The sequence below is a fragment of the Sorghum bicolor genome, chromosome 9 (genome assembly GCF_000003195.3).
Source record: "Sorghum bicolor cultivar BTx623 chromosome 9, Sorghum_bicolor_NCBIv3, whole genome shotgun sequence".
Lineage (NCBI taxonomy): Eukaryota > Viridiplantae > Streptophyta > Magnoliopsida > Poales > Poaceae > Sorghum > Sorghum bicolor.
The window spans coordinates 12,669,417-12,694,648 of record NC_012878.2 but is presented as its reverse complement, the minus strand read 5'-3'; the positions used below and the strand labels follow the sequence as shown (position 1 = coordinate 12,694,648).

The 25,232-nt window shown below is 48.9% G+C and overlaps 1 protein-coding gene across 3 annotated transcripts; it reads right to left on the bottom strand.

Annotated features, from left to right (window-relative positions):
* Positions 6,448-24,901, bottom strand: LOC110430076 (nucleolin-like). Of its 3 annotated transcripts, none has more exons than XM_021447007.1 (12): positions 24,295-24,900; positions 21,904-22,232; positions 21,726-21,815; positions 18,475-18,699; positions 15,748-15,969; positions 15,312-15,669; positions 15,098-15,238; positions 14,967-15,034; positions 14,803-14,870; positions 8,781-8,830; positions 8,095-8,138; positions 6,448-6,789 (listed from the first exon to the last, which is right to left on the bottom strand). In XM_021447007.1, the coding sequence occupies exons 1-12, from the start codon at positions 24,803-24,805 to the stop codon at positions 6,706-6,708; spliced, it is 2,190 nt and encodes a 729-aa protein (XP_021302682.1). In that variant the 5' UTR covers positions 24,806-24,900; the 3' UTR covers positions 6,448-6,705. The 3 variants fall into 3 exon arrangements, with proteins under 3 accessions (XP_021302682.1, XP_021302683.1, XP_021302684.1); XM_021447008.1 differs by having other exon boundaries at positions 14,967-15,013; positions 24,295-24,899; XM_021447009.1 differs by lacking the exon at positions 18,475-18,699 and having other exon boundaries at positions 24,295-24,901.

The window sequence follows — 25,232 nt, the reverse complement described above, 5'->3', positions numbered from 1 at the left end:
TAAACCAACCCGACTCCGGAACTACAAAAAGAAGAATGAGTTACTCACCCAGGCCTTTGGAGCTCGCCCCCACCCTGAGCCTCTTGGCCATCGAGGGTTGGGCCTGTTCCAATGGCCTCTTTAGCCTGGGAAGAAGGAAATAGCTTAATGAGATGGAAACTGACAGAGGCACAAGACATCAAAGACAAAACCACGACACGTGGACCTTACCCTACGGGAAGGACAACTCTGGTCGTGGCTCCGGGCTTCTCCTGGGCGGATGCTGGCCTCGGCTCCGCGTCTCCCGCCTGACGGACACCGGGACTAGCACTCCTGCGACCCCCTTCCCCCTAGCTTGAAGCCGCCACGGTGGCGCGGCCGCGAGTCAACGGCCCAGTCGCTAGGCTCTTGACCCTATGGCCCGAGCCAAGCGCTGGAGGAGGTTGCGGCTAGGTAGCAACACGACCCTGCACAGGGGCAGGTGGCGTCGGCACGCGAGCGACGCGGCGACGCCTCTTTCTGGCGCCCGTATCGAGGCTCGCCTGGCGGCCCTTTGGAAGCCCCCGCGCGTGATGTATCGACACCGGTCCGTGGCGGGTCTTCTAGGATTCTATCGAGGCGAGCGGCCATCCCCTCAGAGTCGTCATCGTCATCACCTCGTCGTCCTCGTCAGGAGAGTCCTCCTCAGACTCCCCTCCACGCCTCGACTTGGCTCGACGCGCCTCGAGCACTTGTCGCTCAAGGTTCTTCTTCTTTGTTTTCTTCTTCTCCGCATCCTTGACGGATTTCTGCTTCTCGGCACAAGCGCGCCTCTTCTCGCGATCGACATCGTCCTCCTTCACTGGAGGCTTCGAAGATCGAAAGTTGATCGTTCCCTATAAAAAGTCAAGCATGAGGTCCGAAAGATCAGAAAGAAGGATGACGTGATTAAACAACAGGGGTCGAACAACGATGGCTCCAAGGACTCACCAGATCGAGGCAACCTTCCTCAGGCTTCATGGGGAAGTTGTTAACGCGTTCCGGCTGAAAGCCGCCCGCAACCGCCGCACTGACCCTGACAGCGACCTCCTTGTCCGAAGGTGCCACGTCGAACATTCGGCACGCCTCGAGGTCCCGAGACGAGACACCAGGGCCCATCTCGTCCATCCTCAACGGCCGAGATATCAACGGGAGTACCCACCGATGGTGGACCGCCGAGAGAACAGGCGCGGCGGTCAGACCTCCTTCACGCAGTGTCTTCAGAGCGTCGAGGAGGGGGGCGGAGTCGAGATTGAAGGGTCTTGACGACGCCATAATTCCAATTCTCTGGGTGCTCCGAGATCAACCGCCCGGTATAAGCAGGGAAAAGGTCACCGTCGTTGCGGAGGTAGAACCATTGGGAGTCCCATTGGGCGTGGTTAGACGTCAGCCCGATCGGGATGTACTCTCAAGGCTCCTCAGCTTGGCCTGTCTTCTGCACCAGATTAAGGCAGCCGGCCCTCACCGGCTTCCTCACCCTCGTGGCCCCACCGGAAGCATGTAAGAGTTCACCCCGGTAGAGATGGAGCCAAAGGTCCCAGTGCGACATCATCCCCAAGTAGCCCTCACATACCGCGACAAAGACCGCCGCAGCGGTGATGGCGTTAGGGGAGAAGTGCTGCAGTTCCACGCCGTAATGGTGGCAGAGTGCCCTCATGAAGCGGCTTGGCGGAGATCCAAGACCATGGCGGTGAAACTTAGCAAAGGAGACCACATATCCCTTTGGCGGATTCGCCTCCCGGTGATCCGCCGGCGGAGCAATCCACTCGGGCCTCGTCGAGGCGGCGCGGGGGCGCAGGAGCCCCTTGTTCTCCAGGTCCCTCAGCCGGCGCTCCGTCATGGACGACGGGCGCCAATCATCGGCGGCGATGAGTCTCACAGGCATCTCGACGGAAGGCGGGGGTGGCGCTGCGGATTCTTTCACTCGAGGGTGCGCTGCGCTTCAAGAAGACGAGAAGAGACAACAATAAGGAACAAAGGCGAGAACAATGGTGAAATGCGGAAGAGACAGTAGCCAGGCTGTTTTGCGCCATTTATAGACGGCCCACATCAACGGGCAGATCCGACAAACGCGGTAACTCCCTTATTGAATGCGCCGCCTAACGGTCGTCTTTATCCCCCTGACAAGACGTTACGGATTCCGCAATGGCACAATGCCACAACGACTCCTCCCTAAAAAGGCGCGTCCAACGGGCAAGAAAACAAACCGCCACGGCTCTTCCTTCCACTGCAAGGCAAGACAGGCACGCGCCGATACGAAAACATCAAGGGAGCGTAGACCGGCCCACCGGGCAGGTTCAACGGTTGCCCTCGAGTACCAGAGTCAGGGACGCCTAGCGAGGGGTCAAAAACGAGGCCTGCCTCGAGGACTAACTAGGAGTATCCAAGGCAGGGGCAAGATGGTCGAGAGGAATCCCCACGGAGGGAGGCATCGAGCCGCTGGACTTTATCGAATGAGATGAGTATCCCCGACCGTATCAGCCCTGCTTTAATGAGAACGCCTCTGGGCTACAGCCAACCCCCTCGAACGGGGCAAGGGTTCTCGCTTGGATCACCCGATAGGAACTCACCTTGGGCGATGACGCTCGCTCCACCAGGAGCACGTCACGATCCTAGTCTCGAAAAGGTAAAACCGACCGATAAGGGTCGGAAGCTCCCTTCCGGAACAAACGCCCTTTGGAGAAAGGGGTGATCGGGAGCGGTCTCACCAGAAAAAGCAGTATAGCCCTCGAAGGAGTCAAAGACTCCTCCAAAGGCTCGGGGGGCTACTCCCGCGAGGGTCGCTCGCGCGACCCCCACGAAAACTCATCCATCAGAAGAGCCTCTACTCGAGCATAAGCGCTCAAGCAGAGACTCGGGGGCTACTATCGAGGATACCAATCGGGGGTATCCTAACCAACATCCATAACGCGGGGGTTCGTGAGCAAATCGAGACTCTAACTCGACGTTCTGACCTAAACCTCTAAAAGCCAGAGCTCGATGTTGACCAAGGCCTCGAACACGGGAGCAAGGTCCTACGAATCGGTAGGGGCTCGATTGACTGCGACCGTCGAGTACGGAAGTGGCTCGAACGAATCAATGGACCTCGAGCGCAAAAGCGCCTCCCGCCGCCTGTCGCGGGTACGGGAGCTAGAGCATTTAATGCGTCTGCCATGCTCCCACCTAACCCGACAGTCACGGGAAACGTGATAGGGAACAAGCACCCATCAAATCTCTACTTTTTCCAGCTTTAACCCCCAAAATGGACAAAAGTACAACCCGGCACAGTGTGGCAGCTGTGATATCTCGTCATAGCATCCCTCGAGACACCCAGAGTCAGCGCTCCACTCAGCGAAGCCGCTCCCGGTACTCGACCCTCGAGCGGATATGTTCCTTCCTAGGAAAGGGTCAGGCAACGGAAGTCAGCGTTTCAACTACCCTGGATGTGACCGCTGCCACAACATACAAGCACGCTCGCGCCTAAGCCAATCCAAGGCAATGTACAGGAGCTGAATTCAGAAGCACGCGCCATCATCACCAAAGTACCCTGCAACAAGACAGCTCGAGGCCACGCCGGTACGGAGGCCTCGAGTAGGTCAGCACGTCGTACCCCTATCGAGGCTTATTCTAATACCTACACCCTGTAACCTGGGTGTCCCCTTGGAACTATAAAAGGGGACACTGAGGAAGAGATGAGGGGGACAACTCGTAGAACATGACCTAGCACACCACCATCGACCGGGGCCTAGAGCTCTTGGCCACATCCACTTGTATTCACCCCTCTACAAGCACTTAGGTGCAAGATAATACAAATTCTCCTCCCCCGCTGGACGTAGGGCCTTCTCTTGCCCGAACTAGGATAAACCTCTGTGTCATTCTTGCATCACCATCTGGAAGAGGGAGCACGCACAAAGATTCACTTGTTGGTGTTACCCCCTGGGGTCAAAACACCGACAGAATGTAAAGACACAAAGAAAATGCTAGAAAGTAAAGGAGTAGTGGAAGAAAGTGCTCGGTGATGTTTTGCCGAGGTATCGGAGAGTCGCCACTCTCCACTAGTACTCGTTGGAGCACCCGCGCAAGGGTCTTGCTCCCCCTTGGTCCACGCAAGGACCAAGTGCTCTCTACGGGCTGATTCTTCGACACTCCGTCGCGGTGAATCGCCCAAAACCGCTCACAAGCTTGACACGAGCCACCCACAAGAACTCCGGGCGGTCTTCGTGCCTCCAATCACCACCGAACCGTCTAGGTGATGGTGATCACCAAGAGTAACAAGCAAAGGACTCTCACTTGACCCAATCAAGGCACTAGAGAGTGGTGGATGCACACTTGACTCTTGGAATTCAACTAGAGAAGGATTCTCACAAGAAATCTCTCAAATCTCAATTCTCTTTAGGCTCTTGCTTCTCTCTTGCACCACAAGGTGATTCTCCACTGATCAAATGGGCAAGAGACCTCCCATGGACGAGGTGGAGTATAAATACACCCCATGAAGTCCAAGGGTCGGCCAACCGTTTTACACAGAAAACGGGGTCAGTGGACGCTGTTGATGTTGCACCGGACGCTCTGCACTGAGCGTCCGGTGACACTCAACTGCTAACTGTACCTGCCTCTGACAGGTCATCGGACGCTACTTCCCAGCGTCCGGTGCCACCGTCCGGTGCTCGGAGAAACTTTACAACCTCCCTGAGTTTAGGATCGGACGCTACCCGGCGAGTCCGGTGCTAGCGTCCGGTGACCTTGGTCACTTTGTGGACCTCCCTAGGTTAAGGATCGGACGCTACCCGGTGCGTCCGGTGCTAGCGTCCGGTGCCTAACCCTAGGCACTCAGCACTCTAACAGCTAACGACCTCACCGGACGCACTCACAAAGTGTCCGCTGCAGCGTCCGGTGCCTGCTTAGGCACCCAAACTTCGTCGAAACACGACCGTTCCAAAACGAAGTTTGTTCCTCTCGATCTAAAGACTATCTCTAAGCTGCCTAGTGCTAGGTTTACCAAGTGTGCACCACACCTAAACCTAAAGCCTTGCCTAAGTCAAGCTACTAGATCAAAGCCCCTCTTAATAGTACGGTCAAAGGAAAAACAAAGTCCTAAACTACTCTAAGTGTCCTTCTTCACCATATGGCACTTAGACCTAGTCTAGTCTTGACGATGTCCATCCATCCTTTAAAAACTGAAACGATTTCCACTATTAAGTAGGCATGTACGTCCCTGTCCATCGAGTACCTGTTACCATGACCTAACACTAATGACTTTGTCTCTGCAAAACACACGTTAGTCATAGTAATCAATATTGTCATTAATCACCGAAATCCATTAGGGCCTTGATGCTCTTTCAAATCCCACAAACGCAGATGTAGCTTAGCCTATGGTTCATGCCCACTCAGGTCCGCTGATGAGCATGGACCATGTCCGGCTCGTGTCTTGGCGTGGCGCGCCCAGCTTGGTGGTGACCGTGTCACCTGAAGGATCTTCAGACAGAGAGTTTGCATTTTCAGTCTACTCTTTAAGCTTCCGTATTTATAAAAGATTGATCTACTTATTGAACGGAAAATCTTACGATTGTCGGATGCAGCTCATCACAATCACTGGCGCCGGCTACCACCGCCTTGATCTGGCCCTCCTATCAACTATCTACTCCACCATGCCGCCTCCAATCCAATGGGGTTGTTGACGCTAGAGGGGGAGTTCCTAGATTTCTTCAACTTCAATTAGAGCAAGTACAATAATGAGCTTATAGCAAAGCTAATGCTGATGTGGAGGAGAGAAGAGAGATGATAGCTTGACTCTAATACAAGCACCAAGCTGGGCACGGATGCATAGGTAGTGGTGGGCCCAAATAACAAGTGTTGTGAGAAGGAATATAAAAGAGAAGATGTTTTAGAAACAAGTATGAGACAACTTATTTTATAACTTGGCTCCAATCACTTGGCTTATAGCCAAGCACTTGGCTCTATTATTGACCTTGCTCTTAGGTTTGGGTGCGCCTACAGCTACAGCCACTCCACCTCCATGCCACCATGGATGATGCTTGAAGGTCCATGCCACTTTCTTCTCGGACCGGCTAAGATTTTGAGTTCCAGGATTGTTTTTTTTAGTGTTGATTTTAGGTGAATTTTCTTACAGGGTTTGTGGTGAGACCTTCCACTGCCTGACTTTTGGCATGATTTTATGGCCGTGGACATGCTTGAGGAGTAAAGAAAGGTCAATGGTTCGACTGTGGCCGGAGGAAAGAAGTTTGGAGAACTGCAGCCACCGGCAAGCAACATGGATGCAGGCTCCCAGTGACTATATCCTTCCTAATTTATAGAATACAGATTTTTGATGAAAAATACCATCCAGCAACTTTCTTAATTGGATCTCCAAATATAGACAACTTCTATTCTGGATTTTTAGCTAACCAAAGATAGAGGGCGAAGATGTCTCCCTAGACTGCAGACAAGAAATAGAAATGAAAGAATACAAAGATATAGAAATGATGATTGTTAATCAAATGACTCTCCAAATGATAATTGAGAGAAACTTTATAAAAACTCTTGGAGATGCTCTTACTAAGGTTAAAAAAACATTCTTCAACAAGCAACCGGTGTGCAGGGCTGCACTGAAGTCAAATGTAAAGATGCAGAGGGTTCTTATTTTCCTTAAACAACTTCCTTTTTAACTTCTACTGTACATGTCTGAAACATCTAAATACCATGCGATCCAATGGAGCCAGCACTCCATTTTAGTCAGTAACGTCCTCTTGGAGGGATGGAAGGTCCACTTGGAGGTGTAGGTGCCCGGTTCCGTGCGTATTCATATGTAAATACAGCCTGCGAGGACAACAAAAGTTAAAAAGACATAGTACAGGCAACCACATATTTCTGAAAGGTGGACGTGGCACAATGGTATATACTCATTCGGGGTGCCTAGACTCCAGGCGCAATGGACAGGGCAGGCAAATGCAAATGTTTCATCTTTGAGGTATCCGGTGTTAGCCATGGCCAGCACAAGCAGAATTGTGTCTCCATTGCTGTGCCCAGAATTCACAAATGTTCTGCAACTCTGTCCAGTTCTGGACTTAGCAGCCAGGTTGCCGGAACATAGGGAACTAGGTACGGGGAAGTGGTACGACGTTCTTAGAAACTGTGGAATGAAAGGGGTATACAGCTTCACTCGTTCCTTTAATTAGTGGAATGTGTACATCTTTCGCAGGAATCTGGTGAGGACATGGTGGTTGGTGCATGCAGGATCGTGTCCTGTACCGAGTTCGATTCCCTTGTACCTCAACTTCTTTTTCCTATCATTTGTTTTTTTTTGGTTTTATATTGGGCCATCAGTTACCGAACCCTAAGCCCACATTAAGCCCACACACTCCTGGGAAGCTGCCAGCAGCTGTCCATCGCCACGCACAGCCATGGCACACACGCACCACACGAGCGGCGCCCAGCCATGGCACACACACCACATGAGCAGCGCCCACGGCTCGCCCACACACAGCCACGTACGACGCACATGCACCACACGAGCGGCCGCCCACGCACAGCCGCTGGCCAGGGGCGCTTCCTACGGCATGGCGGGACAGCCAGCGAGACCAAAGCGGCGCTGCAGAGAAGCAGCTGCAACGTCCAGGCCTGTGGACAGGAAGCTGCAGTGCTTCCTGCCATCGCAGGCTTGATGTCCATGCGGCCGACGAGAGCACTACCCAGCGATGACAAATCGTGTTCCATCGTCTATGGGACGGCGTCCTGCTATGTTCCTGTTCCGTGAATTGGAACGATGTTCCCGGAACATGGTACGCACCCACGTTCCCGTTCCTCGGCTGCTAAGGTTCTGGTTACTAGAGAGTGTTTGTGCTAGTGCATTTTGTTCCACAATTTCACATGCACATGAAAAAAAAAACTGAAATATCAACAGTTTTTGTGCCCAAAAGAGGGAGGGGAGGTTTCGAATTGCCTACTTTCCAGTTTACTAATACGGGGGCCAACTGCCCTCTAATTATGATCGCATGTATGGTTATATATTTGACAACTACGCCAGTTTAGTAATGTCTACTACATGTATAAATGACCAAGCATACTTCAAATATGAACAATTTTATGCACTCTTGTGATTATTGATACATTGTCACGACTTACCTCATAGCCAGCATGGCTTCTGTAACCAGAGTAGGCAGGTGACGCTGCAGTTTCTCCCCCCAAAAAGAAAAGAAAATATTAGATTACAAGCTAAAATCTTGGGATAACTGAAAAGAGAGCAGATAAGCATAAACCCAAGATGTTCCGCAAATTTGAAGAGAGAGGGGGGGGGGGGGGGGGGGGGGGGCAAAAGCCAAAACGACCTACAGTTTGAAATAGAGGGAGTAGTACAGTATTACAACAGGAAAAATACTGAATCTTTACGCTCCTCTGAAATCATTCATCATTTACTACTACCTCTGAAGTTTTCTTACTGTTATTAATATTGCTAATTAAATTTTAATATTAATTTTAAACTTATATAGCATCATCCTTGTGATTTTATGGCCTACAATTGACTGGTTTGTTACCCACTTTCCCTATCATAATTTCTGAAACAACTACCAAAAAGATCATACTTTATATTGCTTAAAACTTTCATATTCACATGACATTTCATATGTGATCCTTAAAAACCTGACATAGGTCTTTAAATCGTAACACCAAAACGGTCACAAGATAATTTCAAGATGCATAAAGAAGGATGCCAGGTAAATGATAAATAAACAAATAATGCTTTAATGTGTCATAATTATGAAAATTAGCAAATGCTTAGTAAATAAAATATGTAATTTGCAAGATCATACCTCTGTCACAAGGATGGATATTTATGGGATGGATATCGTACTGTGCAGTTCTGTGAGATCATAAAATATAACTGAAATTAGGTACAACTACTAAGCCAGATCTCAAGTTCTCTATGGTCAATGTACTACAGAGCGTAGAATGGGATTTTCTATTATTATGTAGACTATTTGCTCTCATAAATTTTTAACATTTAGCACTTTAGGTCACACAAGCGACCTTGGCGTGGATATCTGGGCTTTCATCTCAAGGTCAATGGCATGGCATGGTTTATCACTAAGGCCTTGGCATGGCAGCCCATATAGTGAAGCCATGGGCCTTGACTAAATCCCCATCCGGCCCATATAACAACACTGGCTGGTGTGGATGCTAGAACTTGAAAAAAATGTTGAACAAAGGTTATTATTCAAAGAATCTATTTAAATCAGCGAAATAATACAAACAAATCTAGAATTGGTTCTAACAAATCTAGCTTATTATGAGATAAGGAAGCTAGGGATGCTATTGTCAATTTTAAGTTAGATCCAATTTCTTAGTTATTTGGCTACTAAGATCCTCTTGATAAAACGAGACAGACGTCTAAAGAGGCAAGTAAGGATTTAGTGTTGGAGTATGTGTGTGTATTAGGCCCATGAAGCCCACGTATGGCAGGTTATATAGCTACCCTTCTCAGGTTAGCCCATTAAGGAAAATCATAATCTCCAGCATGGTATCCAGCTAGTGTTTCTTCTCCCTCCCCTCCTCCCCAGCCACCAGCCATGGCTGGCCCTCCTCCTCCCTCTCCCACCTACTACCACTGCTTCCCCCTCTTCCCAACTACACGTGGGCGCAAGTTGCCCATCCCCCTCCTCCCACCGCCACCCCGGGCGCGCCCAGCGCCGCCGCCACTTCTCCTCCTAGCGACAGGCACGGCCGCACGGGTGCCGCAGGTGTGGGCACAGCGGCCGACGCAGGCGTGGCCGGCGCGGGCGCTGCGGCTGCTGCAGCCCCAGGCGCGGACACGAGTCCTCTGCCGCCCACTTCCCACCTCCACGCAGCGGGTCCCGACTCCGCCCTCGCCGCCGCCGTCGTCGCTGCCCGGGCTGCTGCCACGAAGGCTTGGCCCGTGTGCGTGCGGCCACCCTCGCTTGGGAGCGCGAGCGCGATGCGGCCGATGCACTGGCCCGCCAGATCGCCGAGGCGGAGCAGCTCCTCGTCCTCCCTGCCTCACATGACCTCGGGGCCACTTCCTCCGGCTGACAGGTCACGGCGTGTCCCACACTGAGGTCATCTGGCACGATCTGACCGATCCGATCCCCTCGTGGAGCAGCTCCACTACCAGGGCCAGGGGTGTCCAGAACTTCCGGCTCCTCGTCCCGGTCGTCCTCGAGCCTGAGTCGCCCTCCTACGCCCGTTGGCGAGACCTGATCCTCCTCACCCTCCACCGCTACACCCTCGACGACCACGTCCTCATCGACGCCTCGGTCGCCGTCCAAACCCCCTCTTGGCTGCGCCTCGACAGTATCATGCTCTCTTGGATCCTCGGGACGATCTCCCTCAGCCTCCATGACCTCGTCCACAACTCTGCTGATGCTCGCCGGGCCTGGCTTGCGCTCGAGGGCCAGTTTCTGGGCAATGCCGAAGCCCGGGCTCTGCATCTCGATGCGAGCTTCCGTACCTTCGTCCAGGGCAACCTCTCCATTAGCGACTTCTGCCGCCGGATGAAGGGCATGGCAGACTCCCTCGACGACCTTGGCTGGCCCGTGGAGGACCGCATCCTAGCCTCAACGTCCTCCACGAGCTCAGTGACCGCTACGCTCACCTCCGGACGTGGATCACCCGGTAGCGGCCCTTCCCCACCTTCCTACAGGTCTGTGACGACCTTGTCATGGAGGAGCTCACTCAGGGCATCCAGCTAGGGTCCACCTCCACGCTGGGATCTCTCTCCGCGTCGGGGTCCTCATCTTCCTCGACTGCCCTTGCTGCTACTCCTCCGTTGCGCCCGTCCGCTCCGCCGTCGTCGTCTCTTCTTGGTCCTCCCCCCCCCCCCCCCCAATCCAACGGGGCTGGGGGGCGCCCTGGCGGACCCCCTCCCCCTAAAAGGGGACCTGGTGCGGGTCCTGGCCGTGGGAACAACTCGGCGCCCAAGCCTCCACGGGGGGGACCCTAACCCTCCTTCCACAAACCGGGGGCGGGGCGCATCTCTATGTGGCCTTTCCAAGCTCCCGGGGGGGAGCCTCACCCGCCGGCGGGCATGCTCGCTGGGGCTCCTCCCGGGTTTCACTCTGCGTCTCCGTGGGCTACACCTCCTGGCGCCTAGCCCGGGCCAGTCGGTTGGGACTCGGCGGTTCTGGCTCACTACTTCAACACCATGGCCCCAACACCGCATGTCGGTTTAGACTGGATCGTTGACTCGGGTGCCACTTACCACACTACTCCCGACCCTGGTATACTCTCATTCGTTCACCCTCCTTCCTCTCACCCTTCGTCCATCATGGTCGCAAATGGTTCATGTCTTCCTATCACATCCATGGGTGCCGCTAGCGCTCATGGTTCTTTTCGTCTTCCTGATATTCTTGTTGCACCTTCTATAGTTCACAACCTCCTTTCTATTCGTCAATTTACAGCTGACAATTCCTGTTCTGTTGAATGACTCTTCTGGTCTTACTATGAAGGATTTGGCTTCTCGACGTCCTCTTCTCCGATGTGACTGCACGGGGGCCCTTTACACCCTTCAGTTTCCAGCGTCTGCTACGCCTTCTTCATCGTCTATTTTGTCAGCTGCTTGCGCCGCCACTCCTTCACCACTTGGCACCATCGCATCGGCCATCCTGATCGTGATGCTCTGATGCAGCTTAGTCGTAGTTCCGACATTCGTTGTACTCGGGCTCACGATGAGCACTTGTGTCATGCGTGCCAGCTGGGCCGTCATGTTCGTCTTCCTTTTCATACTTCTTCACATGCTGCCCATGTTTTTGATCTTGTACACTGCGATCTATGGACATCTCCTGTCATCAACATTTCTGGCTATAAATACTATCTTGTGGTGGTTGATGATTTCTCTTATTATTCGTGGGCGTTTCCCTTGCGTGCGAAGTCTGATGCATTCCCCGCACTTCTCCACTTTTTCATCTAGGTGTCTACTCAGTTCGGCCTCACCATCAAGGTCGTCCAGTGTGACAATGGCCGTGAGTTCGATAACACCACCTCCCGTGCCTTCTTCCTCTCACGATGTCCAGTTGCACATGTCTTGTCCATATACCTCCTTCTAGAGCGGCAAGGCTGAGCGCATGATTTGCACCACGAACGACACCATGCGCACCCTTCTGCTCCAGGCGTTGCTTCCTGCTTGCTTGTGGGCTGAGAGTCTGCGCACCTCCACCTATCTCCTTAACCATCTTCCTTCCGCTGCCTGCCCAGCTCCTACGCCACACCATGCTCTCTTCGCTACACCTCCTCAGTATGAGGACCTTCGTGTCTTCGGGTGTGCGTGTTACCCTAACACCACTGCCACCGCTCCCCACAACCTGGCTCCCCGTTCGACTCTGTCTTCCTTGGGTATTCCCCGGATCACAAGGGTTACTGTTGTTGTGACCTCATCTCTCGTCGGGTCCTCGTCTCTCGCCATGTGGTAATTGATGAGTCTGTCTTCCCCTTCTCCACCACCATCACAACCACTTCCACCCCAGACCTTGACTCTTCTCTCTGTTTCCCACTAACATGGTGGTCCAGCCACCTTTGTCGTTGTATCCTGCAGGTACTGCTTCACCGTGCCCTTTGACGGACCCGTGCCACAGCTCGCCGCCCGCCAATGACGCCCCTGGCCCTGCGCCATGCACGGGTCCGGAGGCGTCAGCCTCCGGTGCTGCACCTGCCCCTACGCCCAACGCGGGTCCGAGGACGTCGGCTTCAACGCCTCCTGCGCGTTTCACCCAGCCGGTGCACGTCTACCAGCGCCGTGCGCGGCCGGCTCCGCTGCTTCAGTCACCCCCGGTGGTCTCTTCTCCGCCGGCGACGCCTACACCACCCATGGCCTCTTCTGCGCTGACGACACCTACACCACCGCAGCCTACGGCTGCCCGTGTCATGCCGCTGGTGTACCACCCACCACTTCTGCACCGACACCAACGTCACGTTCACCCTATGGTGACACGACACGCGGCTGGTACCCTGCGGCCCCGGGCTCTCGCGGCGATGCCCGGCGACCCACAGGTCTCTCCTGTACCCTCTTCCGTTCGCGACGCCTTGTCGGACCCTCACTAGCACCGCACGATGGAAAAGGAGTACGCTGCACTCCTTGCCAACTAGACATGGGATCTGGTGCCCCGTCCGCCTGGCTCCAACGTCGTCACCGACAAGTCGATCTAGACACACAATCGGCGGGCTGATGGTACCCTTCATAGGTACAAGGCTCGCTGGGTTCTCCAAGGTTTCACTCAGTGCCCTAGAGTCAACTATGATGAGACATTCAGCCCAGTGGTGAAGCCAGCCACCGTCCGCACGGTACTCTCATTGGCTCTCACTTGCTCATGGCCTGTGCATCAGCTGGACGTCAAGAATGCTTTTATGCACGGTGCTCTCATTGAGACAGTCTACTGCAGCCAACTGGCCGGGTTTGTTGACTCTTCTCATCCCGACATGGTCTGCCGGCTCAACAAGTCTCTACGGCCTCAAGCAGGGCCCTCGGGCGTGGTACTCTCGGTTTGCTGCTTTCCTGTTGACACTGGGATTTGTGGAAGCCAAGTCAGATACGTCCATGTTTATCTATCACCACAGAGTTGAGACTACCTACCTGCTGCTCTATGTTGATGATATTGTCCTCACAGCCTCCAGTCTGTCACTACTTCGCCGCATCATCACCTCTCTTCAGTAGGAGTTTGCTACGAAGGATCTTGGTGTGCTCCACCACTTCCTCGAGGTCAATGTTAAGCCTCGTCCCACCGGGCAACTTCTTCACCAGCGGCAATACACTCTTGATATCCTGGAGTGAGCTGGGATGACTAACTGCAAGCCCTGCTCCACTACGGTTGACACACAGGAAAGCTGTCAGAGGCCGAGGGCAACCCAGTGACAGACCCACTGCATGTCGGAGTCTGGCCGGAGCACTTCAGTACCTCACCTGCACCAGGCCAGACATCACCTATGCAATTCAGCAGATGTCTCCACATGCATGATCCCCGAGAACCCCACCTCACTGCTCTCAAGCGTCGCCTCCGCTACCTCTGCGGCACTATCGACTACGGTCTGCTCCACCGAGCTCGTCGTCTACACTGACGCCGACTGGGCCTAGTGTCCGGACACTCCGCGCTCCACCTCCGGCTACGCTGTCTTTATGGGCGGCAACCTGGTGTCCTGGTCGTCCAAGCGCCAGCCGATGGTCTCCCGCTCCAGTGCCGAGGCGGAGTACCGCGCTGTCGCTAACGGCGTGGTTGAGGCCTCCTGGCTCCAACAGCTCCTTGCCGAGCTCCACAACACACTCTCTCTCGGAACACCCTGGTCTACTTTGACAACGTCAGTGCGGTGTACCTCTCCACCAACCCTGTGAAGCACCAGCGGACCAAACATGTGGAGATCGATCTACACACTGTCCGTGATCGAGTCGCCATCGGCGATGTTCGGGTCCTCCACGTCCCGACCACCTCCCAGTTTGCCGACATCTTCACCAAGGGCCTACCGTCCTCGACCTTCACCGAGTTCCGCTCCAGCCTCAACATCACTAGTGGCTAGTTGCGTCTGTGTGGGGCTCGTGTGTGTGCTTCTTTTCGTGTCCAGTCTGTAACTCCGTTGCGCACTGCGGGGGGAGAGGGGGGTGTTGGAGTATGTGTGTGTATTAGGCCCATGAGGCCCATGTATGGCAGGTTATATAGCTACCCTTCTAGGATTAGCCCATTAAGGAAAATCATAATCTCCAGCATTAAGAAGGTAAAACCTTCTCCCTGATCCAAGGCTCCCTTCTCATCCATCAACCCATCTTTTATACTCCCTCCCAAATCCCAAAAATTCAGACAGATAAATAACAAGAGACAAATGGAAAAGGAATAAAACCTCTGCAGATTATATGCATCACTGCCATGATCTCGAATTATAGGTGAAATGAATCCAGCATGAGGTTCCTAAAAGGCATGAGTACAAATGTAGCATGTAAATAAAAAACGATGGAAATTTGATGATGAGAATAAGAATGTCAGATGTATAGCTTTTAGTAGTACCAGATCAGAGGCATATGATTTAGATCTCGAATTTCCACCCAAATTACCTGCATATCCATGCATAAGAACTAGTTTTTGTTAATCAATTAATGTGTAATTGACCAAAGGATTTTAATCAAGGGAGAACATACTATTGTTATGTGCTTTCTTCAGAGGTTTTTCGTTTATATATATACTTCTGTTCTCGCTGGCTTTCCTTTTCCCTTTGGAAGTGTTAGATGTTTGCAGTACTGCAGCACCACGATAAGTTAGCTGGCTGTCATCAACATTACCTGCACAATGATTAGTATAAGAAATCATTTTCATTCATAAAAGATGGCCAATGAATTATGCGAGGGAACATACAATTATTTTGAGCTTTCTTCCATGGATTTTGGTATTGAGAGGCATGTTTGTTCTTTCTAACTTTCCTCTTGCCTTCAGAAGATTTTGAGGTTTGTGGTACTTCTGCAGCACCTTGTGAGGTTAGTTTTGTATCATTGTCATTTGGTAATTTACTTGATGAATTTGTCTTCATAATTGCCTCCTTTGTCCGAGAGGTAAGTTTGCTCTTGTCGCCTTTCTGGAATTTATGGGGTAAATTCTTATCTACAACAACCTTCTCTGTGTGGTTTTTGTCCTTCTCAGTTGTGGTGGCAGCATTTGAAGGTGTAGCACTATTGACCTTCAAAGCACTTTTTGGCCAAGCAAGATATGCACACAACTAAGTAATGAAAGAGATTGTCCATGTCAGCAAGTAAACCAGAACAACTGAAAAGGCTTGAGAAAAAAGGACATATACCTTGAAGCTTCCATCAACTATCTTTGATTTGTTTATTCCTGCCACACAAGCTAATGCACCCGTGCTGGATGAGAATTCAACAAAAGAAATTGTTTCCTTTTCCAAATTCTTTAATATCTGGAAAAGATCAACTTTCAGAATCTCCCCATATTCTTCACAGTATTCTTTAATCTTATTCTCATCCCAAGAAACAGGGACATGTTCCAGGTATACTTTTTTTGCCTACAAAGAATATTAGTCAGTTATGAAGTGAAGAAATGACAAATTGTTAATGTCCGATAATCTCAGAGTAACTAAATTTACAAAATGCTGAAAGATAATAATAAGTACATTTAATTTGGTAGTTGATAATCTGCATATGAAACATAACGTAGCATGGGTAATGCAAAATACAAGAAGCAACCTACTAGCGTGACATATATACATAATACATTTTCTAAAACTATAGTTAGCACACTTGACACAAAAAGCTCATACATAAGTGCTGCATAAGAGATATGGCTCGAGCACCTACAATCATTGAATTTGCTGATTATCATAACAGCTTATAAGCAGAATGAGGAATACACATTATAAAATAAGATCACATCACAATATGCAGTACTTAAGGAATTCAAACATGGCAGGTTTTTTTTTTTAATGCCAATGCTGTCCAACAGTGCTAAAAGGATGTTCAATCTGGTAAGCTTCATCAACACACAGTAAGCCTTTGAGGGAAAGAACTATTGATTGGAGCATTCAGTAAGGTACACACAATTGCAAGGATGCACAATTCACATGGAGAAAATAGGAGGCGGGCATCACAAAGGAACTACATATTCTGCAAAAATAGAGGAATATAGGAGAAACAGGCTTGACAGCCCTGGCACATGGGCATTGAAGAGGGTGGTTTTTCCTTTCCTTTCTTGAGTTCCCTGTGGATCAGAACTCCACTGCCAAAATGACTATGTTGCTACATGCTATAATTACCAATACAACATGAATGCATGCAAGGCTGTGGTACACATAGTTTTGAAAATCGACGATTAGGACTCGCCTAGTCGCGACTAGTCGCTAGGCTTTGCCTTGGCGCCTGGACTAGGGGGGTAGTCGGGCTTCAAGTCGAGCAGAGCGCCTCGCGCTGCCGCCTGTAGCCACACCGCAGCAAGGCGTTCACGCCCAGACTTCTCCAGATGAGCACAGACGCGGTTGATCATCATGGCGACGTGATCCATGCCCTCTTGGAGCCGGTGCATCCCATCAGCAAGGACAGAGGTCACAGCAGGGAGCGATCCGAAACGCAGGTGTAGCAGCTTGGTGAAGTGGTGCCACGCTGGTGTGCCCTCATCCCGCTGGACTTGGAGGAACCACAGCTGGGCGTCGTCCGCCAAATTACGGGATGTCAGCCACACCTTTTCTTCCTCCATGATGCGCTCCTGGTTGAAGTACGTCTCGCATTATTTGATGAAGGCGAGAGGATCAGATTTCCCATCAAATTGAGGATAAATTGAGGAATATCCATCTGGGATTATGGCATAGGATGTGGTGGTGGTAGGGCGCCGGCGGATGCTGGTGGTGGAGATGGCGCAGCGGTTGGGAAGGTGGAGCGGAACGATGAGGATCGCCGGACTCGAGAGATGTCATGTGGGGCCGCACGTATACACGTCAGCGACGGGCCCGTGACATCACGAGGGCCTCGGCACGGGCCGCAGCAGCAGCCGCGGGCGCACCCAGCGCGCACGAGGAGCCAGCCGAGGACAGTGGCTAGTTATTTCCAAATTATTTGTTTCTTAATTAATTATTTCCAAATTATTAGTTTCCTAGTTTGTTAGGCCAATGGCCTATTTATCTTGTATCCCGTGAAACATTGAGATCAATCAAGATTATTATCCTCCAACTCTCTCTCTCTTCCCCTAAAACCTAAGCCTGCAGCTGTGGGGCAAAAGCTCGCCGGAGAAGACGGATCGTGGCTACGAACTACGTAGCCGAGGTCCAGCTACCATAGGGTTTGACGCCCTTGACACAGCAGAACAAAAAGTTAGTAGAAATGTAGTAAAACCTAAGTCAGAACAAAAATGTAGGACTACTGAAGCTCTAATTTCTAAAGCCACTAGATCAGCATCCTACAAGGTTTTGGTCACAAACAAAATAAACAAGTTCATATCACAGGCGAAATACTGAAATACTGCCACTCTGCGAAGTTTTCAGTTAAGCTTTCATATCCGCAGATCATAGGAAGGTTACTAGATTGAGATTCAGGGTTTTTTCCAGTACAATTTTGAAAGTATCAACCAGAAACTAAACAAACTACTAATGATGTTTTGTGTCAAAATACGTTGTGCTTATTCCTTAAGTTAACACAACTCATTTACAGCAAGCAAGCAATCCACCAAACATGTTGTACCATCCTAGTAAGGATTTTAGAGTTTGTCCTAAGTCAAACTATTCTAAGTTTGACCAAATTTATAGAGAAGGATATTAACATCATTTCAAGAGAGTGAATTATGAAAATATATTTCATAATGGACCTAATGCTGCTCGTTTGAAATAGTAACTGCTATTGTACTTTTCTGTAAACTTGGTCAAACATAGGATAGTTAACAAACTCAAAAAGTCGTTATATTCTGGGACAGAGGGATTAGCTGTTAATAAGGAAAAATGACATAATAAATAATTAAAAATTAAAATATTCCAGATAGTACTCACTCAAATGAATTTCGAATATATGAAATAGAAATCAATGCTTACCTCCAAAAGACTCTTGGATGATTTTGTGGGGGTTTCAGAAAAAGATACTTTAGCTCTTCTATCAGTACCAAAAACAGCATCAGATTTCATTAAGCGACAAAATGCTTCTCTAGCATAGTAGTGAGAGGCAAACTTAAGAAAAGCAAACCCTCTGCTTCCCCCCTTGTAAGTGGGAAAGGTTATCTTGCACTCTTGAATTCCAATACTTTTTAGGGTGTTCAGCACCTAAAGAGTTAAACAAATATAAAGTAAATGATACAAGTTCCACAGCAAGTGATGATTTGGAGAATTCTGCACCAACTTTCTGAAAGAAAAATAATTCAGGGTAGAATCAACATTGTGTTTTTAAAAAGATATTTTTCAATGGTCCAATGCAAATGAGCCTTAGCATCCCAGTATAAAATCTCAATTTTCATCTTTTTTCTGGATTCAACAATAGATCGCATTTATGCAATCAAACAAGTTGCATTTAATTAAGTTACTCCACACTTCCGAATTTACTTACCAATTTATTAACAACGGCTATATTTATCAATGTATCGGGAATTTTAAATAACATATAAGAGTACCAATAATTATTGTAGTATTATTGAAAAAATTAACCTTCAACTTCTCAAAGGTTGTTATTTCAGCATTCCACTGGCAACTTAAACAATAATCTGAAACCTTAGGTTGGTCCCTCCGTATCCGCTGGCTTTGGCTGGAGAAAACCAATTCCTCTCGGCCATGGGCTGGTCTACCTATTAAGTGCCAGAAATTGCTCGGGCCTTTTTCAGCATGGTGGTTGAAACTTTTGTTGGCAACGGGCAAAATACATTGTTCTGGACAGATAGGTGGCTGGGTGGAAAAGAACCATGGCTGAATTGGCACTTCATCTTTTCCAGGCTATTCCTAAGAGGATCATTAAAGAACACACGGTCACTGAAGCCCTGGTTGCCCGATGTTGGGTAACTGACATAAGAGGGGGTTCTCACTGTCCAGATTCTTACAGAATATCTCCTCTTAGGTACTGTTTTGTAACTGGGATTTGGTGGGATGGGATGGACCTCTTTTTGGTTCAGAGTCAGGGAGGAACAGGGACATCCCACGTAGGAATATTCGCAGCATATGCCTGTGACTCCTGCCCATCCAAATCAAGGGGGCGGGGGCAGCCGAGGTGGGATGGCGCTCGCTGCGCGCATGAGGGGAGGAAGAAGAGGCCGCTGCCTACGCACAGGAGCAGGGTCGGCGCTCCTGGCGCGGGGGAGGCCGTGTTCTAGGCGTCCGGGTTCAAGGCGGGGCTCCACGCAGGCGACCTCCGGCTCCAGCATGGCCGGGCAGGCGCGACGGCGAGCAGCGCCTTCGGCTCTGGGCAGGCTCTGCAGGTGGGGCAATGGCGAGCAACGTACCTGGCTCCGGCAGGCTCTGCAGGTGGGGCGACATCCGCCTCCGGTCTCGCTGCATGTGGGCACAGGCTCTGCAGGTGCGGCTGCGAGCTCCAACAACGATTGCTCCGGTGGGGCAGGCAGGAGCTCCCTCGGCGAGGTTGCGAGGTGGCCCGGCGGCACGGTCGCAAGGTACCCGGTGCGGTCGCGACTCGCGTGCTACTCAGACAGATACCGGAAGGGATAAGGAGAGGCAGAAGAGAAGGAAAAAAAATAAAAAAACAAAACTGACAAGTGGGCCCCACCTGTCATGGAGTGATCCCACTTTTGATGTCTCTGGACCAAACAGAAAATGGACTGGTCCCATCTCTTTTCAACCAGACAGAAATTGGAGTCATACCGTCCCCGTCCCCGTCCCATCCCCAAAACCAGAGACGGGACCATCCCACCCCACCTTGACTCCCAACCAAACGCTGCCTTGTAGGATTTGGTGGAAGGTTTCTCGCTGCAACAGAATATCACCAGCATGTTTGGAGGCTTACTAGGTCCGGTTCTTACTCTAGCAAGTCGGACTACAATGCCTTTTTCCTTGGTTCCATCTGCTTTGCTCCTTGGAAACGAACTTGGAAATCATGGGCTCCTCTTTGCTGCAAGTTCCTCATTTGGCTTGCAGTAAAGAATCGTTGTTGGATGGCAGACCAACTCACTAAAAGAGGACTCCCCCCAACCAGCTGCTTGCCCCTTCTGTGATCAAGAGGAGACCATACAACACCTATTGGTTTCATGTGTTTTTGCCTGGCAAATCTGGTACATTATTTTACAGAAAATTGGCTTGGCCTCCGTTGCACCTCAACCATCAACTCAAATTCTCAAGCTGGTGGTGCAAGGCAGTTAAAGAGGTGACAAAAGACTACAGAAAGGGGTTCAATTCGCTGGCAATATTAGTGGCTTGGGAAATCTGAAAGGTTTTTAATGGTTCTACTCCAAGCATTATAACGGTGTTGCAAGCTGTCACTTATGTGCCTATCCCATGCAGTAAAAACTGACTCCAAGTTCTCAACCATTTTGTAGGTTGAAGCACTAAAAAGACAATCCTTCTCTAAGAAGGTTACTATCATTCTTCCTACCACAGGTATGCTACTTAATCTCCTTTGTTTAATCCTTGTAATAGTCTGCTCACTAACAATTAAGATCTCTTGTTTGGCCCATCATCTAGAACCATCCTTGGGAAGTCTAAATCATTTATCGTTTGTAATGATGTAAATATTGGGTTTCAAAATTGTGAAATATAAAGATGTCTTATTTTGTGTAATAACCTACTATGCTATTCGAATTTCACATTGATATTCTTTGGTTCACCAAATCAATGATTCATAATGAAAATAAAATCTTCTTTAGGTTTGATTTGCACCACAACTGTCACTGTGTTCCTCTTGTTGCATTGATTTTTTTTATACTCCCATTGCAATGCATGGGCAAAGATCTAGAAGCAAGGTAAATTATTATTAAAAAACAGCATGAGATCATGGTGGTCTGACTCAGCACTTGCAACAATCTAGTTAATTAAATATAAAATGGACCATTAAGACTACTATACAGATAGCTATTTTTGTACCTTTAACAAAACTGAACAGTTTGATAAATTTAAATTTGGACAGTAGTATTCCTACAAATCAAGACTCCAAAAAAAAACCTTCTACTTAAATCAAGGTTCCTCTGAGGCAGCCCAACCACATACTTGGTACTGAATGTTCTGATTTCAAAGATATAGTTCAATCTATAACCAATAGAAGGGATTAAACTGTCTAATTGTCCTATCAAAATTTGCAGATTATAAAATGAACAGCGGTATTTTCAGGATCTCAATCGAAGTGTGTCATGCCGTACCTGATCTCTGGTCCAGCTCTTGCAAATGTTGCCCAGGTAAATGGTATTATTATCTTCACAAGCAGATACCCTGACCATTTTTCCTTTTACCTGATGAAAACAACACACAATCCATACTATATTACGCATTAAGATTTGACACATTAAATGGCTGTAAAAGGGTTGTCGAATTCAAAACCTCAATTCCCTCCTTAAATTCAGCGAGAACCTTCTTTGCAGCTTCAATGCTTGCATAACAAACAAATGCAACGTCATTGATCTTTCCAGTTGATGAATTTTTAATTATCCTAACAGATTTGACCTCCCCTGATTGAGAAAAGGCCATAGCAATGTCTTCCTTAACACAGTCATGAGGCAAGTTGTCAACAAATATTTCAAGGCCTCCAGCAAGTTCAGAGTTCTGCATATCATTACCACTATCACTCCCACTGCTCAATTGATCAGCATCTTCATCCTTATTTGTGTTGCCAGATTTACCATATTCCAGTTTAGACATTTCATTTGTTTCTGCATGAAATAGAAGAAAAACTCAACTATTGAATGGTTCACTATTAGTATAGGGCAAAAAAATATCAATACAACCAGGCATAGCACTAAGGCCCTGTTTGGCATGGCTCTTGGAGGCTCTGGCTCCTCCTCCCAGCCACTGTAGTAGAGCCATTTTGATTCCTGAGGCAACAAATGAACTGAGAAAGAGGAGCTGGCGGAGCCATGATTTCTAGCTCCACCAGCTCCAGCTCCACCTTGCACAGTGTTTTACAGTAAACGGAGCCAGAGCAGACAAGAGCTGCGCCAAACGGCCTCTAAGTATAGGGAAAAAAACTCAATAAAAGGCTACTTTGCTAAAGAGATCTCAATATAAATAGCTCAACAGTTGTAACCTTATTTAGGTGAGATGAAAAACTTTAGTTGCCACTGTGTTATAAATTTTCCTGATACTAAAATATGTGATTCTAACATAGACGAAAACTAAAACAAACACACTAACTTTTAACAGTCTTTAGGATCAAGTTAAGGGGCCTGACAAGGAAATGTTTGATAAATTTTAATAGAGATGAACTCAATCTTAGCAGGCTCAGCTATGGTTTGATCACTCTAATCCCCAAGTTAGCTGAAGCTAATAACATTAGACAGTAAAAACCTATCTGCTTATTCAATGTGGATTATAAGTGGTTTACCAAAATCCACACAATGGGAGTTTATTCTCTTATATGAAGTTCTACATGAGCTTAGAGTGAAAAGAAAAGAAGGGGATAATCTTGAAAGTGGAATTTGAGAAGGTCTATGAAAAAATACAGTGGATCTTTATGTTAGGGGTGTTACAGAGAAATTTTTCCCAAATTTTGGTTGACTGGGTGAAGCAAATTATTAGGAGGTATAGAATTAACACAAATGGCACACCTGGAGTGTATTTCAGGACATGCAAAGGATGGATTGAGGGAAGGGGACTCTTTATCTTCATTGCTGTTTAAACTTTCTAGTGATAAAAACTATGTTACTGAATTCTAAAGATGCTCGAAAGATAAAGAGTCTGGTGTCTGATTTGGTACAGGGAGGCTTAAATCATTTACAGAATACTGATGATACTGTGGTCTTCCGGGGTTTGGATGACCAGAATATCAATACTAAGTTCTTGTGGTTATGCTTTAAGAATATGTCTGGGCAGAAAATTAATTTAAGAGCAAAGTTTTTTGTATTGCGGTGTTAGAAGAAGAGAGAGTGGTGGTCATTTTCCATTCCAAAGTGGGAAAATTTAATATGAAGTACCCAGTAATAAATATCAGAAAGGAGAAGTATCTGGGTGATGTAGGTTTTTATTGAAGGAATGGCTGACATGGTTCCCAATTTTTGAAGATGTTTGCATTGGATCAAAAAACTGTTCAAAAACTTGGGTGAGTGGTCTAAGTTTGTGTTTTAGAAGAACTTCGAGTGCACCAGAACAATTAGAGTGGCAAGAATTTGGGGAGCTAATGGACACAGTGAGTGAGGGTGAAAACATAATGAGCTGAGCATTGGAAAAATCTGGATTGTTTTCTACATCCTCACATTACAAGGCATTGACTTTTCCAGGAACCATAAATACAAGGATGGTAGAAATGTGGAAGGCAATTTTGCCCCTAAAAATAAGGACCATTTATGATAGAATTCAATAGGCAGAGATATTGTTCAAGAAGCATTCTCGCATTGGAATGGGAGTATTAAATGTGTACTCTGTGAACAACCTCATACCACAGACCATCTTATTTCTTGGTGCCCAATTGCTAGGTTTGTGTGGAGTGTATGCAGAGACGAGATGGGACGGCAAAATTATCTAAGAGTGTGGCTGTATGGCTGAGCAACCTACTTCAGTATAAGCATGGCAAACGCCATCAGAAACTGTGAAGGGGAATGATTTTAGGCAGCACCAGGCATTCAGAAGACTAAAGGAACAAAAACGATGCTGCACTCAGAATCTGAAAATTATCACTCCTGAAAACTATCACTCAAACATACTAAACGAACAAAAACGAATATCATCGTCACAGATTGAAGTTATTGCTCATAGCAAGTTGCCATAGCCTCTACATACCGTTCGCCACTGACCCATCGACCTCCGCAACACCGTTGCCATCCTTACACTCTTCCGCCTCCTCGGGCTCTTCCGGTTCGTCCAACTCTTCCTCGGGCTCTTCTGGTTCGTCCAACTCTTCCTCGGGCTCCTCTGGCTCGGTCTCCTCTGATTCCTCATTCAACTCTTCCTTCTCCCCCTCTAGCTCTTCCGGTTCGTCCTCCTCCCCGGGCTTCAGCACCGGCAATGGCTCCACCAACTCCGCCTCTATCCCATCCGCAGTTTCCACCTCCCCCGCATCCTCTTCTTCCTTCTCCTCTTCTTCTTCCTCCTCCTCCTCCACCACCGCATCAGCATCCTCCTCCCGCGCCTCCTCATCTGGCTCCTCAACTGCAGCCGCAGCCCCCACCTTCGTCTCCTTGCTCTCGGCGCACTCTTCAACAACTGCCCCAGCCCCGGCCTCGGCTGTGGTTTCTCCCTCCGTCACGGTAGGCGCCAAAGAACTGCCATCGTCGGCAGCTGATGTGGTCATCCGGGGCTCCGGGCTCGGGGGCCGTGGCGCAGTGAAGGTAGGGTTTCTGATTCGACGAAGGGGAGGGGCTATGGGAGACGGAAGAACCTCCTTATATTTAAGGAATTTAAGGAGGCTTTTACGGCCTTAAGAGAAGTCCCAATGGATAATTTCTAGTTATACATTTAATTAAGAGTAAAGTCCACTGCCAGTCCTTAAACTTGTGCTGTCGTGTCATCCCGATCCCTAAACTCACAAATCGATTGTTTAGGTCCTCAAACTTGTTCATCTGTGTCATCTTAGTCCCTAAACTTGTTTAATTGTGTCATCTCAGTCCCTAAACATAGAAATCATCTGTTTAGATCCTCAAAGTTGTTCATTTGTGTCATCTCGGTCCCTAAGCTTGGTTTTGAATCTCATCTGGGTCAAAACAAAGCGATCTAACAAC

Coding starts and splice junctions, on each gene's coding strand:
- LOC110430076 (XM_021447007.1), bottom strand. CDS start 24,805: ATGACCACATCAGCTGCCGACGATGGCAGTTCTTTGGCGCCTACCGTG. Junction 21,816..21,903: donor AATTTAAGGAGGGAATTGAG/GTTTTGAATTCG, acceptor TGTTTTCATCAG/GTAAAAGGAAAAATGGTCAG. Junction 15,970..18,474: donor CATCCAAGAGTCTTTTGGAG/GTAAGCATTGAT, acceptor TATTCTTTGTAG/GCAAAAAAAGTATACCTGGA.